We start from the raw sequence: 27,277 nt of genomic DNA, 5'->3' as shown, positions 1-27,277 counted from the left end.
CTAATTTAAGGCACTTACTAGTTCATTCAAAACAACCCCACAACTGCAGATTTAGGACAAATTTGAGCGTGGAACACCGTTTTGTGTGAAAACAGAAAACACACTGGGGCTCAGCAGAATAACATGCTGGATCAGTGGAAGTAACTACATGCTCAGAGAAAATAAAACAGTCTACTTAGACATAAATAAAGCCAGATTATGAAGATGAAAATAAACACCCGATCTTTTAATGTGCAAATATCATCATATGCTAACAAGGATATGTTTGGCTGAACTGATTGTGACTGCAGATGATTTTCTTCTGTCTTTTGTATACTTTTCCTATAACACACATGCTTACTTATAATTTGTGTGGTGTGGTGTGTATATGTGTACATGTGCACAAGCACGTGCAGGTTTTTTAAAACTTGGAAAAAAAGAACTTTCAGAAAACTGTGACCTCACTTAATGGTTAAACATACAATGCCAAAACCAACCACAGAGCAAACAAACAATATGTACAAAGTCTCGGATGGAGCATTCAAAAGAGCTGTTTTAAGGAAACTCAATGACAGGAAGAAAAAAAAGAACACAGAGCCGGGCGGTGGTGGCGCACGCCTTTAATCCCAGCACTCAGGAGGCAGAGGCAGGCGGATCTCTGTGAGTTCGAGACCAGCCTGGTCTACAGAGCTAGTTCCAGGACAGGCTCCAAAGCCACAGAGAAACCCTGTCTCGAAAAACCAAAAAAAAAAAAAAAGAAAAAAAGAACACAGAAACATGCCAATATTCCAGAAAAACTTAAGAGATGGAAGCAATTGAGAATTGGCAAAGAGAAATTCTTGAGGTACAAAATACAGTTAAAGAAATTAAAAAACAGAAATAAGGCATCAATAGCAGCATATCTTAAACAGAAGGAAGAATTAGCGGAGCTTGAAGACATACTATTTAAATAAAAAGCAGTTGGAATAAAAAGCCAGAGAAGATAAATGAAGAGATGTGATGATATTTCATTTGCATTTTAATAAATAAAACTTGCCTGAAGATCAGATAGTAAAACAACCACACTAGTCAGCCATAGGGGCCAGGCAGTGGTGGTACACACCTTTAATCCCAGAAGCCACACTAGTTAGCCATAGGGGCCAGGCAGTGGTGGTACATACCTTTAATCCCAGAAGCCACACTAGTTAGCCATAGGGGCCATGCAGTGGTGGTACATACCTTTAATCCCAGAAGCCACACTAGTTAGCCATAGGGGCCATGCAGTGGTGGTACATACCTTTAATCCCAGAAGCCACACTAGTTAGCCATAGGGGCCAGGCAGTGGTGGTGTAAAGCTTTAATCCCAGCATTAAAGAGGAATATAAGGCGGGATGAGAAAAGAACTCGCTGTCTTTCAGTCTGAAGATTTCATAGAGGTAAGAGCTCTCTAGTGGCTTGGTTGCTTTGCTTTTGTGATCTTCAGGCTGACCCTAATATGTGTCTCTGTGTTTTTATTATACATTTGTGCTACAAAGAGAAATAAAAACGATGCTGGAATGATGGAATGATAAGGTATTTTTTAAAAGCCATTTATTTGGAATAATGAGATTCAAGGAGGTCTTCAGATGATAAATGGGTATAGACTTATTCAAAGAAACTTCCCAAACCTATATAGAAGGATATAACACCCAATTATAGAAAGGTCAAAGGCTACTATTCAAATTTAACTCTATTAATCACTCAAACACATCTTAAAATTAAGCCTCTACAAGTGAAACTTAAAGATTCTTAGCTGAAGACAAAATAAGCATAGGTGTGCCAATTTGTCCAGCACTACACTTTAGGAAACCACACCTGTAAGCAGATGATGAAGACAGATTTTTATTTTTATTTTTTTATGGATGAGTACTCTGCCTGCATGCACACCTGCATGACAGAAGAAGGCATCAAATCTCATCTTAAATAATTGTAAGCCACCACGTGGTTGCTAGGAATTGAACTCAGGACCTCTGGAAGATCAGCCAGTACTCTTAACCACTGAGCCATCTCATTAGCTCCCACCAACAGATTTTTTAAAGCACAAAAATACTGTCAACAACTGTCAACTAGGAATATTAGTCTGGCTAAGCTACCCTTTGAAATGAGAGATTAAAGGTATGTCCAGACAAACAAAAATTGAGAAAATATATTTCCATCAGACCACTATACATGAAATGCTACAGAAATTTCTTCAAACTGGACAGAAAAAAATATAATGACCATAAAGAAAACATGGGCATGCATAAAACACTATGATTTCTTATGATTGGATTTGAGGCTTACTCTGTAGGAGGGAATCTATGACTGTTAAGCTAAGTTCAATTAACAACCCCTACCTGAGGCAGTCATATGTCAAAGGTATGAACTTATTACTCTTATTTAACTAAATTGATATAGAATCAAATTGCCTTTTAAATATGTAATATTTATACCTATAGTAAAAAAAAATACTCTCAAAAGCTTCTCTTTGCAGAATAAGTGACAGTTGAGGGCTCAGAACTACATAAAACATTTGCACTATACCTTCTAAAGCTTAGCGAACAATTTGGAAGATGCATCTATTAGTAGTTAAGAAACTGAAGATAAGGTGAAGGACTATGAAATGTCATCCTCTAGGATCAACACAACCATTGCAGTCATGAATGTAAAATAAGCATTCAAAAACAAACAAAAAAAAACACACACATACGGCTTAGTGGTAGACTACTGGCCTAATGATAGTAATACCCTGAGTTCACTCCCAAGTGTAGTGATATTTCATTTGTATTTTAATAAGTAAAGATCAAAGAGTAAAACAGTCACACTGGTCAGCCTTACAGACAAGGCAGTGGTGACACACACCTTTAATCCCAGTAGATACACTAGTTACCATAGAAACCTGGCAGTAGAGGCACATGCCTTTAATCCCTATAATCCTAGAGAGGATTATAAAATGGGAAGAGACAACTCTCATTCTCAGTCACATTCTGAGATTCCTAGAAGCAGGATCATCATTTTGGACTGAGATAGAGGCTATTTTGCCTTTCTGACTTTCAGATTGAACTCCAATTTCTGTCTCTGGGTTTTTATTAATTGTGCTACACCTGAGATTAGAAATCATTGACAAGAAAAAATTTTAGAAACTATATACATATATGGAAATTTCAAAATACAACCTGAACAACAGGAGGTCAAAGAAGATTTCAAGAAAGAAATTAAAATACTTCTTAAAGCTGGGTGGTAGTGGACCATGCCTTTAATTCCAGCACTTGGGAGGCAGAGGCAGGTAGATCTCTGTGAGTTCGAGGCCAGCCTGGTCTACAGAGCAAGTACTAGAACAGCCAGGGCTACACGGAGAAACCCTATCTCAAACAACAAAACAAAATGAAACAAATAAAAATGAAGACAAGGATGTCTCTGAGATATAGAAAAAGCAGTATTAAGAGGGAGGGCTTGCTGTGAACCACAAACATTATAGAGTAAATGTACAGCTGCGAGATCACTATAAAAACTCACAGGAGTAGTGGAGAACCTGATTTGCAAAGCTTTGGACAATCACTATCAATTCTGTAGAAATCTTGGGAAGCCATGACTCTTCTTCCTTCCATACTGGGATTCAGCCTGAAGTATCCCAGCAGTGTACAAATCATTCGTTGAGATAACTTTTTTCTGTACGGGCAACTGTGGGGCCCTGGTGTAAAGCACTCACTCAGCCAAACCTTTGTTCCCATAGTCAAATCTAAATAAAGCTAGTTCCCCACAATCATCCTTATTGACAGGACTTTCAAAAAGAAAGGAGCCCTGAGCAGGGGGCACTGAGCAGGAGCAATAATATGTCTGCTCTTACTAATAAACAGGTCTAGGAGACCCTGAATTCTCAGACAGCGAACTCAAGAGAGTATAACCTACTAGCCTAACAAGTATTAATATTCTGTACTTACTTTTACCTTTCATTTGACACAAGGTCTTAGTGTAGGAAATTAACTGTTTGTACCTTTACCCTTAAAATATACAGGAAAAAAAGCTTGGATAACTAAGCCAACCCTAGAGAAAGAAAGTCTATCTCATCTGGGTGCCAGCGGACACAGTAGCCTGATGCTTAGCCCGGGAGAAGGGGGTGCCAAGCTCCATTCTAATCCTCCTGGTATCTGCCAGGGAGCTTCACAGTTATGCCCCTTCTGAGACATAAGGCATCTACCTTGTCAGTCTTTTATCCATCCTGTTAGCCCTAAGAAATGCATGCTTGGGCTGGGCCATGGTAGGGCACGCCTTTAATCCCAGCACTCCAGAGGAAGAGGCAGGTAAATCCCTGTGAGTTCAAGGCTGGTCTGGTCTACAAGAGCTAGTCAGGACAGCTAGAACTGTTACACAGGGAAAACCTTTCTTAAAAAAAGAAAGAAAAAGAAAGAAAGAAAGAAAGAAAGAAAGAAAGAAAGAAAGAAAGAAAGAAAGAAATGCTTGGTACCATTGTACCATTGTTATCATCTGTAGAATTGCTAACTATGTCTGTAAAAAAGAACACTGAGGAAGAACATTGAAAGGGAAACATCAAGAGAGCATAGAAAGAATAAATGGGACATGATAAAAAGACTCATGTGAGCTAATTTATTTTGTTTACCCTCAGACCTTATTAGTCAGGTTTTCAACTGCTATAGCAATCCTTCTGAATCCTGAAAGGTTTAGTGGGGCTTATCACCAACAGAAACCTCAATAAAGGCTGTAGTAACCAAAGCCAATAAAATATAGAAAAATCTATTAAAAAATCAGAAAGAATGCAAGTAAACAACTCACCATTCACCTTAATTATATGAAAAATAATAAATCAAACCCCAAATTAGCACAAGAAAGCACAATTAGTATTAGCAGTTGGAAGCACTGGCAACTTTTCCAGACATCCTGAATTCAATTCCCAGAAACTATAACGTGGCTTATAACCATCTATAATGAGATCTAGTGCCCTCTTCTGGCATGCAGGCATACATGCAGAAGGAACACTGTATACAAAAAAGAAAAGTAAAACAAAATGAACCAAACCTTAGGTAGACTAAGGAAGAGATCATTCAAATACAATAAGAAGGAAAGGCAATACAACTCATACCACAAAAGTACAATGGATCATTAAAATTAGGAATAAATACATGTCAGCAAATTTGATAATCTAGAGTAAATGAACCAATTTGTAGACATGTACACCCTTGCAAGATGGAATCATGAAAACCAGAAAAGAACAGTATCTCCTAGCTGAAAGTTCTCTCTCCAATCAAAAGATACAGTTTAACTATCTCTCAGAGCTGGGCAGTGGTGGTGTATGCCTTTAATCCAAGCACTCAGGAAGCAGTCTACAGAGTGAATTCTAGGACAGGCTCAAAAGTTACACAGAGAAACCCTGTCTCGAAAAACAAACAAAAACAAAACAATCTCTCAGAATACAACAAAGATTTCTGGAAGTATGGGCAGAAACCAACCTTCCAAGACTGGTCAATACTAAGTTCCTGTAATTGCTCTACTAACCAGTTCAGCTACCTCCATCCAGATTAAAGAATACCCAATGATTCTGGAAACAAAAAGGAAATTGCAGTCCATATTGCCTAGTTTAGAGAGACAGGCATCCTGATGCCCTGATAGTTGCACTGGAATGCACTTCTCCTGCCTGGGACCTCTGATTTTCATGAGTGTGAGTCCTCGAGAGAAACAGGTATACAATGCCTTGGACCTGAAAGATGCATTCTTCAGCTTCCCATTGTTGGAGATCAGTTAACTCATATATACTTTTAAATGAACAGACCCAGATGGAGGTTACAGTGGGCATTGTACCTGAACTTCATTGCCCCTTGTCCCAAGGACTTAAAGACACTAAATGTTCACTTCCTTCCCTTCCATCAGGGGTTTCTAGGGACCTGATGCATGATTAATAAAAACTCAGAGGCAGATATTGGGGTTCAACCTGAAGACCAGAAATGCAAAGCAACCAGTCACTGGCTCTTACCTCTACCTCAGTCCAAAATGGCAATCCTGCCTCCAGGAATCTCAGAATGAGACTGAGATTGAGAGCTGTTTTCTCCTGTTTATAATTCTCTCTCGGGATGAGATTAAAGGTGAGCACCATTGGGATTAAAGGCATGCACTGCCCTGTTTCTATGGCAACTAGTGTGGCTACTGGGATTAAAGGTGTGTGTTATCACTGCCTGGTCTGTAAGGCTGAGCTGTGGGGCTGTTTACTCTCTGATCTTCAGGCAAGCTTTATTTATTAAAATAAAAATAAAATGCCACTACAAGGACCATACTCTTAAGATATGTAAATGACCTCCTCCTACCTTCTAAAAGTAAAATAAATTATCAAAGGGCCACTGAGGGACTGTTGCAAGAGTTATAGACCTTGGGCTACAGAATACTGCTTAAAATAGCTCAACTTTGTACATCAGAGGCTACCTATCTAGACATTCAGCTGAGGAGAGGCAAAAAGAGTCTGTCTCAAGACTAAGATTGCTGTCTTCCTTCAGATCCCAACTACAAAGATTAAGAGACAAGTTTGAGAGGTCCTAGATACAGCTGGGTCTTGCTGCATCTGGATAATGGAGTTTGTAGAAATAGTAAGCCTTCTATACACCAGCATAAAGGGAGAGCCCCTAATCTGGACTGAGACTAAACACAAGAAATTTCAGGATTTCAAAACAGCTCTGACTTCAGCTCCATCCCTAGCACTTCCTGTTATTTCAAAAACCTTTTCATCTGTTTGCCTGTAAAAAGAGAGATAGAGAGATAGAGATAGAGAAAGAGAGAGAGAGAGAGAGAGAGAGAGAGAGAGAGAGAGAGAGAGAGAGAGAGAGAGAGAGATATTGAGAGATTACAAAAAGCTTTTGGGGAGGAGGTGTTCAAGACAGGGCTTCTCTATGTAGCCCTGGCTGTCCTGGAACTCACTCTGTAGACCAGACAGACTAGTCTTGAATTCAGAGGTCCACCTGCCTCTGCCTCCCAAGTGCTGGTATTAAGGTGTGTACTACCACTGCCCAGCACCAAAAAGGTTTTTTTAACTCAAACTTTGGGGTCGTGGAAATACCCTGTGACATACCTGTTCAAACGATTGAACCCTGCAGCCACAGGATAGCCCACCTGTCTAAGAGGTGTGGTGCAGCTGTGGAAAGGTTTACAGCTAGTGGCCTCAGAGACTTTTTACCCGGATGCGGAAGCGCGTCCAGCTCCTCTCGTACCCCTGCTTCCCGTTTGGCTCCTTTGGATTATTTTGGATCTCATCTTTATCCGCTGTTCAAACACAGAATCCTGGTTTGTAAGTTTTCCTCCTAAATAAAAAACTGTCTATCTCTCAGTTCTGAGTGAGTGTGAGATTTTTTTTAAGTGTCCACATGGAATTATACCCCACACATCTTGGGCAGATTGCCAAGCCGATTCACTGCCCTAATCCCCTCAAAATTACTGCCACAATGGAGCGCTGCCACATCGGTGTTTGCAGCACTTAAGCAGCAGCTGAAGCACAGGCAGCTACAGTGTTTACCAACCCCTTCTTTGTTGCTGGACAGCGGGCTGGTTTGCAGTTTCTGGGCTTCTGTTCTCTGTGCCTGGACTCTGGGTTTACTTGCTCCAAGTATGGAACTGATTTGATCACATCTAATGTCTTGAGCGACTCATTTTTCCCCAGTTTTTTAACAAGCACCAAGGTGGATTTTAACACAGGACCTGTCGTGTCATCATTGCATTGATTCTAGTCACGACTAAGAAACAGCACCATCTGCTGGTTAACAGGAAAAATGGCAGATTTCGTTTCTGATGGGACTTCTGCTGCATTTTTCACTACCACAATGGAAAGCATTACACGAGGCCTATGTGACTATGGAGATAACTCCATTTACTGGTTATTAGGTTTCAGTTTTCTTCTCCATATTATATCATTAAGGAAGAATATGGCACTAGTTGACAGGATTAATATAATCGAAAATCAGAGATTATCTGAACAAGTGGATACCATGATAGGCAAAATTGACTCCATTTCTAAGGCTACTAGGAAGTTACCTGAAAGGGTTCATACTGTTGAATTTGATGTTCAGAAGTTATCGCAACGCTTTGATAAGGTAACAGACAGAATGTACCTCCAGGATGGCAATCTATACACTATCCAAGTCAAGGAAGAGATGTTATCTTTGAAGGGAAACCTTGGAATTCACAGGTACAGAATGGGGACCAGAAAATTGATACTTTAGGGAAATAATTAGAAATATAAACAGGTGAGGAGATTCAGGCTTTAGGAGAGACAATGATAAAAAGATTTGAAATGATCGAGGAAATTATTGGAGCTAGTGAACAGGGTAAGTCACAAGGATAGGGTACAACCTCACCACCGGCTGTCAGAACTGGTTTACTCAGGGTTTTAGCATCATAACCTGTAATTTACTCTGATGAAGCATCAACTTCTAAAGCCTCAAAAGGAGCCAAAGAAAGTAGATGGATGCCAATAGGAATGAATGATCTAAAAGAAATTAAGCAAGTCATCGTTACTTATGGCTTGCACTCTGCATTTGTTAAGGAAATGATTGGGCTGCTAATGTCAGAGCTACCCCCCATGATTTCTCTTGGTTACTGTCAGCGGTATTGGATGATGGCCCTTCCTTGATGTTTGGAATTTATTTCAGAGAAGAATCCAAACATATGGAACATCAAGGAAGAGCAAAAGGTGTGGAGGTTTCCCAGGATCAAATTCTTGGCATAGGAGCATATGCTGGTCCACAGGTCCAAGCTCTTTATGACGAAGAAGTATTGTCCCTATGCCACAAAGCAATACACAAACAGAAGGGACTCCTAGAGCATGGTGCTACTGCTAGTCTAATGAAAGCAAGCAAGTCTAGATCAGTATTTTATACCCACAGTACCCCAAGACAAGGTTGAAGCCCTCCTCTGAGGAACACCAATGTTGGCCATCTAATGCCTATTTGACCCAGAATCAGAATCTATTCCTGGCTCACACTCCAGTTCACTTTGACAAACTTGCCACCATCAATCCTGCTACCCTCTTTCCTGGTGATGACCTGCAGGTGCTCATCCATGACTCATAAGATGAAAGATGAAATTAGGTATCTGGGAGCTGCAGTAGTTACTTTAACGGAAACGATCTGGTCCCCGGCCAGGTTCCTCAGCTCAGAGAGCAGAACTGATTGATCTGACCCAGGCTCTTAGATGGGGAAAAGGAAAGTTCACCAACATAAAAATGGAGAGTCGCCATGCTTCTACTACTGAGCATGTCCACGGTGTGACTGACAGAGAAAGAGGGCTTCTCATTACCGAGAGAAGGGACATAAAAAACAGAACAAAAATGGCCCTTCTAAAGTCTATTTGGCTTCCCCTAAAATTACTTCCCTCCCCTGTCCACTCTGAGGACATAAAAAATGACTACCCTGAGGCAAGAACTTGACCACTGTCCTGGCTTCCTCACAAATGGCCCTAAGACCAGTGGGACCTATTGATATTTTGAGGACATACCCTGACCTGATGTTGCTGGAGATTCCATAGTATAACCTGTGGGAGCCCACATGTGACTCAGTTTCCATCTGGAGTCAATTCTGACTTAAAAGTCATTTGAGTTCAAGCATGCCTGCTCTGCCTGCATCCTTGAGGGCTGTGAGAAAGTTCTGATTAACCCCATGAGAAAGAGCATTTTGCCCATGGGAAAAGAACACATTATCTATTAAGAAGTAGAAAGCAGAAACTGCTTGCCGCTAGCAGAATTCAAAGGAGTGATATGAACTTGCTTATACTTTCTCCCAAGGACAGTGCAGGGAGGAGGTTTGCTGACTGGACTGCTCTTTGTTCTGTCTTCTGCCCTTAATTTGTAAAAATGCAAGTTCTGAAATAAACTCTGGGTTCTTTGGCTGTTTTGACATCACCAAACAGAGCTCCTGATTCTATCCTGTGTTTTCTGTCTCAGTTTCTTTCATCTGACATTTCATCATCCATGATCCAGGAAACCTAGCTCACTTTCTTAGAGCAGGCTCCTACAATAACCAATAGGAAATAGAGAATGTAAACAAAGAAAAATGGACAGCTCAAACCTACAGGTTCATGGAGGACATCAGAAGGAAAGATCATTACCTCAGAAAGAGCTGGCAGGACTCTGGAACTGAATTTCACCAGGATACTCATCTGGGGTCCACAAAACTTTCTGTGTTGCTCAGACCAAGGTATGTTATACCTTGACTGCACAGCATAGTTCAAAATGCCAGGTTTTTGTCCAAGTAAATCCAAAAACACAGAGTGTGTACCCAGGAAGGGTCTGAATGAGAGACCAGCACCAAAGAGAACTGTAGTGAGGAACTGCAGGCCACTTCCCACCGCTCAGCTCCCACATGGCTAGCATTACACCCGAAATAATAACACACAAATTGTATTCTTTTAAACACAGATTGGCCCATTAGCTCTAGCCTCTTACTGGCTAACTCTCACATCTTGATTAACCCATTTCTATTAATGAGTGTAGCACCTTTACCAGGAAGAATCTTAACCTGCATCCATCTTGGAGAGGAGAGCTATAGCGTGTGTCTTACTGTTTTCTTCCTCCCAGCATTCTGTTCTGTCTACTCCGCCTACCTAATTTTCTTTCCTATCAGGCCAAGCAGTTTTATTAATTAACCAATGAAACAACACATAGATAAAGACCCTCCTCCTACACAGAGTGGCGCCCAATGTGGTAAACTGGATCCATGTAAAACCTGAAAGAGCTTAATTTTAAACACAGAAAAAACAGAGTTTAACACAGCTTTTTGCTGTTTGCTAGGACATGCTGTAGAGAGCTTTTTGCTGTTTGCTAGGATGTGGCATAGAGAGATTTCCCATTTCAGCAATAGCGGCAGAAAAAAAGCCACGGTCATTTTAAAACATGGCTTCCTGGGACTGTGCTGCCAGTGCAAACTCTGGCCTTAAAGCATTTCAATGGCTTTTATGGGACTGGATGTGTGTGTGCCTGCTCGGGATTGGGAAGAAAGTACTGAGACCATGCCTGCGCTCCCCGCCTGGGCAGGCTGTGGGATCAGGCTTAGGCAGACAGGAGAGCATGGCAGATTCCTGCCACCACAGAGAGAGATGTTTCCAGGCTGTGCAGTGTTCTGCCTGTCAGATTTGGCTGTAACTTGGATGAAAAGAGTTTCTGTGCCACACGCTCAGTCTCAGAGTTAAAGTGCTGAGTGCAGCTCCTACCTGGTGGCCCCAGAGCTAGCAGAAAATGGTATGTCCTCCATTTTGAAATTGGAGAGAGGTGGAGCCAACATCCAGAGCAGCCCTCGGCTCTTGTAGCTCAGAGGCACAACTGATTCAGAGTCACAAGCAGCCCTGCCTTGTTGGACTGGGTGGGGCAAGCAGGCAGTACCTGTTTTTGACCTAGAAATTGTCACAGCTTAGATTCTTAAGCACTTAGCGATTTAAACGCACAAATCAAAAGTGCTCCTGGACAGGAAAAAGTTACAGATTCACAATAGGACAGATTCAGACATAAAAGTCACAATGTTGGATGAGTGTACGTAGGCTTGGGAGAGAGAAGAAAAAGAATATAGAGAATAAAGTTAATGTCTTAAAAAAGGGTAAATTCTTTAAAGAGAAAGAGTACCGATAGTTATAGATTAAAAGAAATAAAGAAAAATAAACCACATAAAAATGAAAAATTCAAAGAGAGTTTGGATTCTGTATATTGTATTTTCTTTAAAATTTTTGACTGTGAAGGAGGTAAGTACAGAGAGACATTTCATTAAATGGGCTGCTAAACTGAACCTGCATATATGTTCTAAAGGCATCATGACTTCCAAATTTGGGTCTAAGGATATGATGCTTTGGAGAGGGTCTTCTTTTGTTTTCACAGAGGATGAGGCCCTGTGGATTGCTTCTAACCCAATATGGTATGATAGACCACGCCCTCCTGAAAGATCATCATGAACACCTTCAGAAAATTACTTCGCTCAGCTGCCAACTGAGATGAACTTAGCAGACAGGTTACACCATGAAAGACCTAAATAACAGTGCCCCCATTCAGCACAAAGCAGTATGGAGAGAAATAATTGATGTGGGAAGGTCATATGTCTATCTGTTGCTTTCATTGGTTAATTAATAAAGAAACTGCTTGGTCTGATAGGTTGGAACATAGGTGGGTGGAGTAGACAGAACAGAATGCTGTGAAGAAGGGAAGTGAGGGCAGACGCGATGGAGCCAGCTGCCAGACATGCTGAATCTTTCCTGGTAAGCCACCACCTCGTGGTACTACCCAGATTATTAGAAATGGGTTGGTCAAGATATGAGAATTAGCCGATAAGAGGCTAGAACTAACGGGCCAGGCAGTTTCTTTATTTATTAACAAATGAAATCAACGGATAGACATATGACCTTCCCATATCAAATAACTGCGCCCATGTTCCCAAATATTGTTTATAAATGTTCTTTTACATTTAAAGGGGGATATGATATAGATATGAATAATTTGCATTGATATGGATTTTAAGGTCAATTTTGTTATATGTATATGTATTTCTGATATTAAGGTATTGTGATTGTGTAGTTCATTTAAAAATGTAATATATATATATATATATATATATATGTTGTTAATAGATAATCATCCATAATAGTCAAGCTTGTAGTCATGTTAGTTAGATTTTCTAGATATATAGAGATATATTTCAGTAAGACAGGCATTCTTCATATCTTTCAAAGACTACAGAATATGGCATTTAATGTTTTAATAACCTAGGGCTTTTCATGACAATGAGACATGTCTGCTCTTGGCAGCATCAATCTACTTCAACAGGAAGATGGGCATCGAAGAGGCTCCTTATGGAGTTGGTTAGCCATTTGCCTGGACTGATGCATGAACTGGACACTGAGAACCCGCAGAAAGAGGACTGCTGAACTTGCCTAAAGGTGAGATGGTCTTTCGGGGTTCCTGATTCATGAATGAGTCTGCGAGACATTCTGCAGAAATGATGTAGGTGGGTCTTCTATCTATCTGTTGCTTTCATTGGTTAATTAATAAAGAAACTGCCTTGGCCCTTTGATAGGACAGAATTTAGATAGGCAGAGTAGACCAAACAGAATGCTGGGAAGAAGGGAAGTGAGTCAGATGCCTCAGGCAGACGCTATAGCTCTCCTTTCCAACATGGATTTAGGTTAAGATCCTTCCTGGTAAGCCACCACCTCATGGTGCTACACTCATTAATAGAAACGGGTTAATAGAGATGTGAGAGTTAGCCAGTAAGAGGCTAAAGCTAATGGGCCAAGCAGTGTTTAAAAGAATACAATTTGTGTGTTGTTATTTCGGGGCATAAATTAGCCTTGTGGGAGCAGGGCAGAACGAAAAGCAGGCGCCTCCTCACTACAAAAGAGAACTCTGGGAAAACTGACTTCCAAGATCTGGCCTTCCAGGGGAGGATACAAGTATTTGTTAGGGTTTTTATAGATAAGTTTTCCAAGTGGTTGGAAGTATTCACCACCTGGACTAAAACTGTAACAGTAGCTAAAAAGCTCCCCAAGAAACTGGTCCCCCACTGGGCTTCCTCCTAGAAATGGGATCTGACAATATTTCAGCTTTCATAGCTAAAACCTCTCAACTAATAGCTAAAACTTAAGCATAAATTGGAAACTTCATTGTGTACATAGATCACAGAGTTCTGGGCAGGTAAAAACTCTAACAAAACTCCCATTAGAATCCAACAATAGATGGACAGGACTCCTTCCTTTGCTGTGGAACTGCTGCACCCTGTATAGGGAGTGATTTATCCAGGGATTAAGTTTGGAAGACCTCTCCCACTGCTACCCAGACTCAGAGACCAGTAGTTCTCCATACAGGTTATAAATCAAACTATCTGAGAAATCTAGCAAACCTCTGAGTATACAAGCAACTTCCCCTTCTTTGAATCCAGTAATAATATCCGAGTCAAGCAAATAGCCAAATGGGCACTGGACCCAACCTGGAAAGGCCCCTACAAAGTGATTATCTTCATTCCTATGACTGTGGAGATAGCTGACATTACATCACAGATCCACACACCCAGGGATGCCTCCGTCAAACTGATTGTCTCTCAGACTATGAAACCCTTAAAGTTAAGGTTTCATTCGGTCCCAGGTCCTTCTACTTCCTGTCCCTCCCCTCCTCCTGAGTCTTATACTAGGCATGAATACAAGGTCATGGTTCAATGATGTGAGATTCCTTTAGTATATTTGTTGCTTTTATTGGTTAATGAATAAAGCTACTATAGTGATGGAGGAAGGTCATTGGTTAAAAAATAAAGAAACTGCTTGGCCCTCATAAGTTAAAACATAAGTGGGTGGAGTGAACAGAACAGAATGCTGGGAGGAAGAGGAAGTGAGCTCAGAGGCCATGCTCCCCTCTCCCGGGCAGATGCGAAGCTCCGACCCAGGATGGACGTAGGCTAGAATCTTCCCGGTAAGCACACCTTGGGGTGCTACACACATTATTAGAAATGGGCTAGTCCAGGTGCGAGAGTTAGCCGAGAAGAGGCTAGATATAATGGGCCAAGCAGTGTTTAAAAGAATACAGTTGGTGTGTTGTTATTTGGGGGCATAAGCTAGCCAGGCGACCAGGAGCTGGGGCGGCAGAAACACAGCCCGCAGCTCCTTCAACACTATAGCAGGGCAGAATATAGCCAGGCTGGAGAGACATATAGAGAGAGTAGGCAGAGTCAGAGAGACACCATGTAGCTGCTGAAGAAGATGGTCACTCGAACTACCCAGAAAACTACAGCCTCATGGTGATACATGGAATAATAGAAATGGGCTATTTTAAGTTAGCCAATAAGAAACCTAAGCTATTTGCCAATGTAATTAATAAAGTTTCTGTGTGATTATTTGGGTCTGAGTGGTCGGGAAACAAAAGAGCTGTCTCCCCTTACAGTGCAATGCCCACTACCCTCAGGCCTGGATCTGGGAACTAAGGAAGACAAATATACGAAAGGCATTAGCTAGTGTGACTGCAGAGCAGTAACCCATATTCATCTTGACCTTTGCAAACTGATGGCCACTTCAAGTGTTCTTTGTTTCTATAAGAGAAAAGAAAGATGTGGGAGCTTATCCTTTGATGAGAATACAGAACTTAAAATTCTGTGTATGCCCTGCCACTGGGTCCCCTAGTTGCCAGGAACAGGGGAGTTTCCACTGAAAATATTGAGGTTGTAAACCACACAGATGAGTATAAAAAAAGCTCCTCCCAAGAAATGCTCAATAGGAAAATATAATCTAGTGGCCATAAAATTACAAATCTGGAAAATTTGCAAGAAAGATTCTGGCCTTTGGTAAACCTGGGGTATCAGAATTTATGCCACAAAAAGGGACCCTAGAGATAGATTTAAACTGTCCCTGCCCTGTCGCCAGACCTTGGGTCCTAAACACATCCTGAGTCAGAGTCCCACCTCCTGATATCCAGGAAGTGATCCTCACTCTCTTCTCCATTCCTGACAAGGTTCACTGCATAGTTAATCATTCCAGACAGAAATCAACCAGGATTGCTGGCTATGCTTAGACAGCACCCCCAGATTCCCATACTATAGAGGGAACTAACCAGACTGTCATCCCATTGTCTGACAAAACTCACAGTGACTTGGGGACAGCCCAAATGAACATTAGGGGACTCACAAGAGGCTGGAACTTATCTCCTAAACAAAACTTTTTAAAAAAAGATTTATCTATTTATTATATATATAGCATTCCTTCTATGTATGCTTGCATGCCAGAAGAGGGCACCAGATCTCATTATAGATGGTGGTTGCTGGGAATTGAACTCAGGACCTCTGGAAGAGCAGTCAGTGCTCTTAACCTCCAGCCCCTAAACAAAACTTTTAACCTAAGCATTTTCCTTTAACCTGATACCTGATATTCTGTCTTGTGGGGTTAACTCATCTGAACAACAGCAATATTACTGGACCCCTGAGACTACCTGGTGGGCACGGATCAATAGTTTGACAAAACGTACCTGTTCTGATGTTTTCCAAACTGAAAAATTCCTTTTATTCATCTTAGTAGATGTTGATCTAGATATGTTGATCAGGACCTAGAGGTATTAAAAGTTTCCATTTCTGAATTAAAACAACAGTTAGATTACCTTGCAGAAATGGTTCTACAAAATTGGAGAGGTTTAGACCTCTCATGAGAAAAAGGAAACTATGTATGGCTTTGGGAGAAACCTGTTGTTTCTATGCTAATTGATCAGGAGTAATAAGAAAAATATTGCCATAGCTGGAGAAAACCTCAAAAAAAAAACCCTCAAAAAAGAGAGAGAAAAAAACAAAGACAGAAAAAAAACAAAGACAGAAATCAAATAATTAGTACCAATTTCTGTTATCTTGAGCCCCCTAGCTAAATACTAATAGCACTGGAATAATCTTTAGTTCTCATTCTGATTGGATTAACAGCAGGATTCTTCATCTTAAACTATGTGGCCAATTATGTATCAATTTAATAAAAATTAATGACCCCTGGGACCAACTACACCTCTTTAAAGCAAGATGAGGCCACAATCTGACTCATTTGATAACATTAGTGGGGAAACTAACAGAGCCCCAGACCTTAATAGGCCCATCAGACTATAGCACAACTGACAGACATCATGATGGAAGTACCATTCAGGTCATAAACAGCATGTAGACAGCACCACCTGCTAAATAAAACAAAGACCTACTCCATCAAGGTCCATAGTTCTAGGAAAGTCTGTAAATGTACTAACCTTGCGTTTTGGCTTCTGTACTTCTACTTCTAGCTAACTGTTCTTGTTAAATGAAGTATGTCAACCCAGAAGATGGCTTTTGTGCTTAAAAATTTACCCTGAGAAAGGCTCAGATCTACACTGGGATCCTGAACACCCACTGTAGTTATCGGATGGCTAACAAAGGCTTTCTACAAGTTTAAACCCATGTCTATGAGATCAGAATTATCCAGACAGCAACATACAGACAAAACTATAGGCCAATGTATGATTGATTAATACATATGAAAAGAGCAGCAAATTAAACTTACTATGACCAAGTGGGATTCATTCAACAAATGCAAGATGGTTCAATGCACTGAGTAACCACATTAATGAAATGAAGGACTGTAAACCACATGTGTGCAAAATATGTTTGATAAAATTCAACACCCTTTCATAATAGAACTGAAAAATTGGGAATAGAAGGAATATATTACAACATAATAAGACCTTTATAATAAGATGATAGTTAAAAAGTCAAAGGAAACAAGCTGAAAAGACTTCTTTCTAAGATCTAGAACAAGAGAGGGATGTTCTCTTTCACCACTTTTATTCAGTACAACGCCAGAAATCCTAGCAAGAACAATAAGGACAGAAAAACAAACAATCATTCCGACTGAAAAAGAAGTCAAACCGTTGCTGTTTTGATGTTACATGTATATCCACCAAAACCAAAACAAAATTAGAATGAGCAAGTACATTCTGCAAAGTTGAAAAATACAAAATTAGCATGCAGAAATTGCCTGAAATAAAAACCAAGAAAGCAATTCGATTTACATTATCTATAAAAGTAGAATTTTAAAAATAAATTTAAAAAACCGGGCAGTGGTGGTGCATGCCTTTAATCCCAGCACTTGGGAGGCAGAGGCAGGAGGATCTCTGTGAGTTCGAGGCCAGCCTGGTCTAGAAGAGCTAGTTCCTGGACAGGAACCAAAAAAGCTACAGAGAAACCCTGTCTCAAAAATCCATAAATAAATAAATAAATTTAAACAAATATGCAAAAGATCTCTATAGTAAGATGTATAAAACACTGATGAAAGAAATTAAAAGGGATATAAAAATATGAGAAGCCACCCCGTGTTCATGGATTGGAAAAATCAACACTGTTAAAATGTACTAGCAAAAGTGATTTACAAATCTGATCTAATTCCTATAAAAATACTACAAATGCTCTATACAGAACTAGAAAAAATGCAGTAATAAAATCACATGGGCTGGGAGGTGGTGGCACACACCTTTAATCCCAGCAGAGGCAAGCTGATCTCTTTGAGTTCAAGGCCAGCCTGGTCTACAAAGCAAGTTCCAGGACTGTTTCACAAAGAAACACTGTCTCAAAAAACAAAAACAAACAAGCAAAAAATAAAAAATTCAAATGGAACCACAAAAGCCCCCAAGAAACCAAATATATGCCAAATAGATAGAACAAAGTAGGAGGAACTATATTTCCTGTCTTCAAAACAAACTGCAAAGCTAGATTGATTTTTTTCAAAAAAAATTAGTATGATATGATATAAAAAAGGACACACAAACCAACTACAAATAATAGAATCTAGAAACAGCCTACACATCTATAATCAACTCTTTTCTAACAAAGTTGCTAAGAACACACAATGGAGAAAGAGCCGTCTTTGTAGTAAACAATGCTGGGAAAAATTGATGGTCACAGGTAGAAGAATCTCTGGAAAATTACAAAAATCAACTATCTCTCACTAATTACAAAAGACCAACTTCGAATATATTAAAGGACTATATGTATCACCTAAAATGATGAAACTACTAGAAGAAAAGTAGAAAAAATGCTTCAAGACATTGAAACTGACAGGAAATTTTAGAAAGAACAATAAAAGCAAAAGAAGCAAAAGCAAAAATTAAAATGGGGTAACATTTCACTAAATTTTCTGCATAATATAGGAAAGCAGAATGCAGAGACAGCCTACTAAATGGTGAAAATACTGGTGGTTCATACATCATACATCTGGCAAGGGTCTCATACGCAGACTTTATTAGGAACTGCAAAACACTCAGAAAATCCTCCAAAAAAACACATTTAAAAATGAACAATATGCCTGGATAGGCATTTGCCAAAATAAAACAAACATAAAAGTGGACAACAGGTGCTTGAAAAAATGCTTCACACCACTAACCTTTAGCAATAAGAGATGCCACCTGACACCAATAAGCATTGCTATTATCAAAAAGATTAAAAATAAGACATGCCAGCGAGACTGTGAAGAAAAAGATATTTTACTCTGCTCATGAGAATGCAAGTTGATACACATACTATAGAAAACAGTATGGAGGATCCTAAAAATACAAACGGAACTACCATATGATCTAGGAATTCCACTATTAGGTATACTTCCAAAGGAAATTAAATTAGCATGCTAAAGAGCCATCTGCACTCACACACTCAATGCAGTACTGAAATTCACAATAGTCAAGAAATAGAAGAAAAAACGAAAGTATTCAAAAACTGATGAATGGCCAGGCGATGGTGGCGCACGCCTTTAATCCCAGGCAGAGGCAGGTGGATCTCTGTGAGTTCGAGACCAGCCTGGTCTACAGAGGTAGTTCCAGGACAGGTTCCAAAGCCACAGAGAAACCCTGTCTCGAAAAAAACAAACAAACAAAAAACCCCTGATGAATGGATAAAGTTATGGTTCATGTACAGGATAAAATATTATTCAGTCACGAAAGCCATTCTGCCATTCCTGACAACAGGGCTGAAACTAGGGATCAGTATGTTAAATAAAATAAAGCAGGCACAGAAAGACAAATGCCTTATCATTTACACATATGTGCAATCTGAAAAGGTTGACCTCGAAGTTGAGAGTAGAATTGTTGTTACAAAAGGCTAGGGAGAGTATGGGGTGAAGCTAATTAACAGTTACTAAGTTTCATTAGGAACTAGAAGTTCTGGTATGTTCCTATATGGTAGGGTAAGTACAGATAACAATAACGCACTATATTTAAAAAATCTGGAAGAAAAGACTTTTAAAGTTTTTAGCAGCAAAAAAAGATAAATGCTTGAAATGAATATGTTTAACTACATTTGTAAAGCACAGAAGTTATATATATACTACACATTACAGCAGGTTAGGCCATTAAAATATCAATTCATGTTTTTATGTATCTCTTAAAAAGAATACTTAAATGGTAGAGGAAAATAACAACATTTTAAAAGATGTAGACACATTCAAATGATCATATATTGATGACAGGAATCCAAAATGTTATTTCCATTGTGGAAATCAGTTTGGCAGTTCCTTAAAAGCTAAACAGAATTATCATCACATTCCCAAGCAATTCCACTTCTAAGTGCATTTGCAAAGGAAACTGGGGACTCCCACAAGTACCTGTACTGTGATGTTCACTGCAGCACTGGTCATAATAGCCCAACTGTGGGAACAGCTAAAGTGCATATCAATAGATGAAATGCCAGAAACTTAAAGAGATGGTTTTCGACTCTCAAAATTACCACTCGGGCAGGAAGACTGATTTCTTTCTTTGGCACCAAAATATACACATATCCCAAACTCACCCTTCTCCTTAGCTGATACTGGAAAATTCCAGGCCATCAACTGATTAAGTGTGTGCTCCACAGGGCATTTGAGAAATAGAATGTTTCCAAAGGATTTGGTCCGACTGCACTGTGAAGAGCTCCAGTGAGACAAGTACTCACAGCTGGTATTAAAGGCTAGGGGAGATCTGTGGATTAAAAACAGTTACATAGAACTTCAAAAATCTTCTAAATCAAAGTGGCACATTGCAAGAAAAAAAAGCTCACTGCTTTCCCCCCTAATTCACAAAAATGAAAATCATTCTTCATTTTTATTCCTAGGAATATGAAAAATAGGTTCACATCTGACCTTCATAAAAATTAAACCAGGACTAGCTGTTAAAATTTAGGATATATTCCAGCATATTGGTGTTTTTTATTTATATCTTACCTAGATACATGACGTTTGGAAAAGGAGGGTCAAAAGAAAGATCATAGGCACATTCGTGTGTGTGTGTGTGTTACTTACACACACACACACACACACACACACACATCCTCCAGAGATTATAATCTCTATTATTTCCAATGTTGGGCAGCAAATTGTGACTAATCAAAGCAAAAGACCTGCAAAAGGCCTGGGGAGTAGGAAAGGCAAAGGTAGTATCAAATCCCAACCTATACCTGTTGTTCTATACCACAACCCTCTGCTCTCAACCTAGCTTTTGTTTTTTGTGTTTTTTTTTTTTGGTTTTTTTTTTTTTTTTTTTTGGTTTTTCGAGACAGGGTTTCTCTGTGGTTTTGGAGCCTGTCCTGGAACTAGCTCTGTAGACCAGGCTGGTCTCGAACTCACAGAGATCCGCCTGCCTCTGCCTCCCGAGTGCTGGGAGTAAAGGCGTGCACCACCACCGCCCGGCTTCAGCTTTTGTTATATAACCGGTAGGCTGAGGTAGAATAAGCAGCATGGCTTCAAACGGTAAACTGAAAATAAGCAGGATAGTGAGGATGGGGAGATGAACTGCTTACTAACTGCGCACTACTAAAGGACTTTGATATCTGGTGGTTGTGTCACACACACAGCCATGCCCTGACCTTAAGAATCAGCAAGAATAGGGAAAAATGGCCAAATCAAAAGTATTGGGCAGAAAACAAAAGCAAGGGTGAGAACCAACAGACAAGCAAGTGGAAGAGCTGATGTTAATATTCAGTTTCTGTAGGTGATCCCAAGCCCTCCTCTGAGGCCCAGACTGTAGGGATAGGAAAACCTCATTGGAAGTAGTAAATCTGGTATTCCTGGATAGGGAGGGTGCTAATAAGGATACGAAGCAGAAACTCTCTTGGGGATTAAAAACTTCAAGGCATCCTAGTGAGACAACAGATGTGAAAGGCTACTCAAGAGCGACATGAAGGCAACTGTATTCTCCTCCAAAGTCTGCCATCACCCACTTCCCCAGAGTTGTCAGGATAGAGAACCCTCACTTGAAACTCTACAACCTCCAGAGAGTCAGAAGCACAGTCCTGTCTTCTTGGTCACAGAATGATTTATTTTATTCCCTTAACATGTTGAAACGAAAAGATCTTCCAATCTGTGAACCCGTTTGTTTGTGCCACCCCCATCATTAAATGGACAGACGGCGATCATGGCTATCTTTACATTGTTCATCTCTGACTACAATTCAACTGAAGAACTGGGACAATGTTTTCATCATGTTTAGCATGCAACTTTATTAAAAACACGCAAATGGAATACGAAAATACACTCATATCAGTGCAACGCACAGAAATATAGCTTATTTAGGGTGAAAAGGTTCAGTACTGGGTTACATTACAGATACCAAAAATACCAATTTATATTATAGATAAGCACAATAAAAACCAACAAGTGTTTACTCTCTCAAGATGACTAGCATCCATAAAATTGCCTCCCTCAACACAGAGAGTATAAATATCAAATTTATACTTATAATATGCATTAGGTTTATATTGGAAAGACAAAAATGCTCAAGGTTTTGTGAGAATATACAGCTATTCAGAGTTTGAGTATTAATCGGATAACTTTATCTCTCACATCAGGGTCACTGTGCTCTGCTAAGTCACTGAGTTTCTGGTCAAACTCTTTTGCCTTATGGAATATGGAAATAAGTTCAGATTTAGTGAACATTTCCTTGGTAAACAGCTTTGCCCTTTTTTTGAACTGGAAATTTATATTCTCAAATATATCAATGATATGTAGAATATTAGCCTTTGACTCGTTCTTATGAAAGAGAGCAACCAGTGACGACAATACTTCAGCACTGATCAGTTCTCTTGTATTGGCTTGATTCTTTGACAAATATAAAATAACCCTTAAAATCTGAAATTTGATTTTGACACTTCCTTTACTTAACAATGTGATAAAATAGCGAACATAATTGACAATCACGTGGTGGTAATCAAATTTTATACTCAGACTCGCTAACAGTTTTAGTTCCTCAACTTGTACAGAGCAGTTCAAAGGACAACAGAGTATGTCCCTACAAACTTTATTTACATGTGCTTCATTCTCTTTTGCTTCATCAGAAGCATCGGTGCTGGCACTCACATTTAAATTTCGAGGGTAGTTTTTAGCATTTGGATTATTGACAAAATTTTCAATCATAACAGTAATACCAACATCATGAACGATATCTTGAGTAAATGGGTAAGCAGGACTGATGCCCATTATCATTGTAGCTATCTCATGAATAAAAGGATCCCTAGTTAACCTAAGTAGGTCAACAAGCTTATCAAACTCTACAGGCTCTAAACTAAAGGTACGCGATTTACAACGACAGGTCTTTGGGTTGGGTCCATACTTTTCTCTTTCCCGGATTTGTTCTTTTATTTCAGCTAAGGTCTGGAAGTAAGGTCCTTCAAAAGGTGGAATCTTGGTCAATGGTCGAACACCCAGAGGAGTTTCAATTAAGGTATCAACCAGAGTCCAGTTCCCTTCTGGAGGTAAAGATCGTTCACCTTCATCAACTGGAACTAGGACAATAAACCTGCCCCTTGCCCATGCTGCTGCTTTTTTTTTTAAAGTAAAGTCGAATGTATCTGCGGGTTCAGGTTCTTCCTCAACTTTAGGTGGGGGCTGATAAACTTGAAGAGGGTATTCATCTTTAGGCCAGAACCAGGACCCTACACTAGGCTCTTCTCCAGTCCAAAACCAGGAGCACACATATTCTTCATCATCATCAGCGGTGTTGATGACAATACTAGTTTTGCTACCAGCCCCAGATTTGACACAGATCTCTTTCTTTATCTCAGGTTTGTGCTTCATATTGCCCTTATCACTAGCCTTGGCTGAGCACTTGCCAGATGCCTCAATAGCAGCGTCAACCTTGACTTCAGACTTGGTTACCGTAATGACCACAGACATAGGCGAGGCGTCTGACTTGGAGTGAGGCACTAACCCAGGCTCTTTCAGGAGCTCTGTCTTAGTCTGAGCCTTGACTATAATACTAGTCTTATCTTTCTTTTTTTTCACTTTCCATGTCACAGTCTCAGGCTCAGTGTGAGTCACTGTTTGTGTCCTGGCCATTGCTTTACCCCTAGCCTCAGTCTGGTTCCCCAATTCTTCTTTTGGTTCTGTCTCAACCACTTTCTTGGTCTGACTCTTGGCTTTTCCTTTTTTGCTTCCAGGTTTCGCGGAAGCTCCAGTTTCTTCTCTACCTTTCGCTTTAGCTGTAGAGCCAATCATGTTTCAAGATAAAAGCAAAGCCCTTATATGCCCTTATCTCAGCTTTGCCTGAAAGTCAGCCCCAAGTTGGTGTTTCCACATAGAGTCCAGTAGTCAGTCAGCCCCCTTTCCAACTAGAGTTTCTGCCAATGATATAGACAGCACGCTGAGGAAGCTCACTCAAGATAAAGGATAGCTGTGCTTGGGCGCAGGCCTGTGGAGGGTGGTGGTCTTCAGCCACTCCAAGGCCACCAGATCTGGCACTGAAGTTGGACCTAGGGGTGGAGGAAGGAAATGGGGCTTTAAGTCTCTTCCAATTTTTTTTCTCCTCATGCTGATTAGCACAGAGTGATATTTAAGTATGGAAATTCAGTGCTCTATAGGGGAGAAATAGACAACTAACAAACTCCTCCTTTCATTTCGCCCATTGTCTACACCTCCACGTGCTGCCAACTGTCTTTCCAGACACAAATAAGGTCAGGGAGAATAGGAAAGAGGGATGGACATGAGAGGCTACAGAATCCCTAGGCTGTTTCCTGACCTGGGATGGAGCCAACCAAATCTTGCCTATTCCATCCTCAAGGAATCCCCACATTCATACTAACCTGAACTGATGTGAAGTAATTTTCTCTCTGCTTTGCTTCCACGAGCGACGGGCCCTGCAGTCGATCCGGTGGACCCTATATACAGACAAAGCGGACAGAGAATCTAAGCTCTTCAGACAGTTTGTCTAGCTTTTCCCTTCCTGGTCCTCATCTCTACACATTATTCATCATCAAATCTGTTCCTCCTCCTCCTCCCTTAAGGCCCACCATTTTCCTCTTCAGTGATTATTCTGGTAATTCCCTGGTTGAAAATTAGATAACAACAAGGTGTTGGAGCAAAACAAGGCAGAGGGCATGGAAAGACAAATCTGCATCCTGGGTCTAGCTCCAAGGTAACGAAGACTCCTAAGGAAATTCACAGACCAAATAGGGGTCACTGATAAACTGACAAAACCAAAGGATGTAAGTTTCTAGTGTCAGTGGCCCCTGTGTCTCTATCGTCACACCAACCTGAGAAACTCTTCATTATTTCCTAGGTTCCAGTAGGGTTATTTTTACAAATATTCAGTCAACAGTTATATAAGCCTATGAATATGTCCTACCAATGGAAATTGGCAAATAGGAGAACATCACTAATGAATTTATTTTAGAAGACAGCATCGAAGGTATAAACCCTTTTTGGATGTAGATACTTGCTCTGCAAAGGGTTCTCTGATTCCCTTTCTTTTGCGCCCCCCCTCCCCCGGAATCTCCACAATCGTCTGCTGTCTGCTATGCTCTTAAAGGTTGAAAATTTCCATGAAGACAACTAAATCATCCCTGCAAGGTCACAGTGTTGTCAGCAGGGAGGGTAACGCCTGACAGTAACAGGAAGCTGGGAAGTAACGAAAAGGACTGTTTTCAATTTTCTTACAGGTTATGATTCTTTCTCCTCCCCCACACACCTATCATATTCTGCAATATAGGTGGGGGAATGGAGAGCATATCTGGAAGGCTGGCACAGAGATCTAGAAATTGTTTTAGAGTCCTACCTATTCTTGGAGTTTTTTCCTACTATAAAGAAACCAGCTCAGTTTTGTTTATCTTCTCCCCTCCCGATGCCCTCAAACATGGAGAGCTGCAAACTTGGCAGCACACCTATCCACACAAATGAATGTTTGCTAGCCCCAAATCAAATGAAAACAATGAGCAAGATGTGGTTAAAGGTCAGATAAACAACCAGAACATGAAAACAGTCTTCCATTCCAAGACTTCAATGCCCCCATATTTGAAACCTCCTGTACACTCCCTCCCTGATTCTCAAGGCGCCTCAACTGCCCTCCCCAGCTATGGCAGCCCTGCATCTCCCCCCAATGGATAAAGCTATTACAGCCATTACAGCCATCTCCCTTCCCGAACGTAGTCGGAAGTGAGGCGAGTTGGAAACGTAAATAGCTTTTTACCATCCCCCCCCCCCCCGCGCCCGCTTCTGGCTCTCCCCCCCCCTTCCACACCCAGTTCACAAAATCCCGCCGCAATCTCAAAACCCGCATTCACAGCCCCAAGCAATGTCCTCCTTACTAACCTGTTCAGCCTCGGAGGCTGTTTTGCGTGTCTCCAGAGGTGTCTCGCCTCAAGAAATGGAGGCAGGCAAACGCAAGCGGCAGTCAGGTGCGGGGAGCAGAGACAATGGCGGCCACTGTACTTAGGGGCTGGCCGAGCACTTGGGACAAATATGCTTACTTTACTGATGAAGGGCCATGACTAGCAAACTACTATCACCTTTCCGCAGGGTCTCTCCATTGCCGCAGGCTCGTCAGGAACCCTCTCGAAGAGACGAAACACCTTCAGCCTACATCCGCCGGGACGCACTAGGCGTGGCTGCGTCGCGTTACGGAAGCCCGCAGAGGGCGGGGCTAGGGTTGCTGAAAGGAGATCCGGCTTAGGGAAGTGGAGTGATACTTCTGCTCTTGATAAATGGCCCCGTTTCTCCCACCCTGCGGCACTACGGTTCTGGTGCCAAGTAGGAAAAAAAGCGCAAAACATCAGGAAGGAGACTGTTACCAAATGTCTGTATTAGCTTCCCGCTTGGGAGTGCCTCTCATCAAGCTCACCATGCCTTGCCGTTGTCACGTATACTATGCATACGATTTTCATGCTGCGACGTCAGGAAAAAAAGCTGTGGTTTAGCGCGGAAGGATAGCAAAGAAAAGGATAGCGAGAATTCTAGTGTTTATACATTCGTCACTAAACTCCAAAGCCCCACCAAAGTGGGCTGATTAAGTAGGGGAGGGACCCAAGATAGAAAAGCAGGGGTGGGGGATGCCAAATTCTCAATGCTGAGTTAGAAGTAGAAATGCTATATTATCCCCCCAAAATTATAATCCGTTCCTTCTACAAGGAAAATCCTCTCGCGATGCACTTGTAAATGCTTGGTTACATAATATGTGTGGGCGTAGTGGCAGAGCCTAATAATAAATCGCTCCCCTTTTATTTTTCCTCTTGCTGTCTCTTGAATGTTTTGCTCTTATTGCCTGGTATACTTCTTGCTTTGAAGTTGTCTTACATAACATGAGATAAAGATATAGGAAAAACAGTGGTGGAGAAAAACAGCGGTCCCTCACCACCAAAAGATGCAGTGACCTAGATTTGATCTGGGCACAGGGAAAACAACTACATTCTTAATGAAGAGAAATAACACCAAAATATCTTCGTATCTATGAACTGACACCAGTCCCTGCTCTATGGATTCCTTGATCCACCATATTTCTTGGCCCCCAAATCTGTGATTATATAAACTCTTTAATTTTGAATGTTGGGCCTCATGTTTGTATTATATATTT

General features: G+C 40.7%; 2 protein-coding genes across 6 annotated transcripts in view; both read right to left on the bottom strand.

Annotated features, from left to right (window-relative positions):
• The window catches only part of Gprasp1 (G protein-coupled receptor associated sorting protein 1), a 72,514-nt gene extending 45,915 nt beyond the window's left edge, over window positions 1–26,599 (bottom strand). The window contains exons 1-3 of one of the 5 annotated variants that reach the window (XM_075957755.1): window positions 26,020–26,599; window positions 24,516–24,590; window positions 20,256–20,422 (exon numbers count right to left, since the gene is read on the bottom strand). The gene's annotated coding sequence lies outside the window, so the exon portion shown is untranslated. The remainder of the gene's footprint in view (window positions 1–20,255; window positions 20,423–24,515; window positions 24,591–26,019) is intronic. The other 4 variants (XM_075957759.1, XM_075957763.1, XM_075957766.1 and 1 more) reach the window with 4 other exon arrangements.
• Armcx5 (armadillo repeat containing X-linked 5) lies at window positions 21,747–26,082 on the bottom strand. The gene is made up of 3 exons (XM_075957770.1): window positions 26,020–26,082; window positions 24,516–24,590; window positions 21,747–24,185 (listed from the first exon to the last, which is right to left on the bottom strand). Exon 3 carries the CDS (start codon window positions 23,929–23,931, stop codon window positions 22,243–22,245), a length of 1,689 nt encoding a protein of 562 aa, XP_075813885.1. The 5' UTR covers window positions 23,932–24,185; window positions 24,516–24,590; window positions 26,020–26,082; the 3' UTR covers window positions 21,747–22,242.
• Window positions 26,600–27,277: the final 678 nt, after the last annotated feature.

The sequence above is a fragment of the Microtus pennsylvanicus genome, chromosome X, assembly GCF_037038515.1.
Source record: "Microtus pennsylvanicus isolate mMicPen1 chromosome X, mMicPen1.hap1, whole genome shotgun sequence".
Lineage (NCBI taxonomy): Eukaryota > Metazoa > Chordata > Mammalia > Rodentia > Cricetidae > Microtus > Microtus pennsylvanicus.
Note: the sequence above shows the minus strand (reverse complement) of the source record. Positions and strands in the feature narration are given on the sequence as shown.

Bases quoted from the DNA above. Each gene is read 5' to 3' on its own strand.
- Armcx5 (XM_075957770.1), bottom strand. From the start codon at position 23,931: ATGATTGGCTCTACAGCTAAAGCGAAAGGTAGAGAAGAAACTGGAGCT.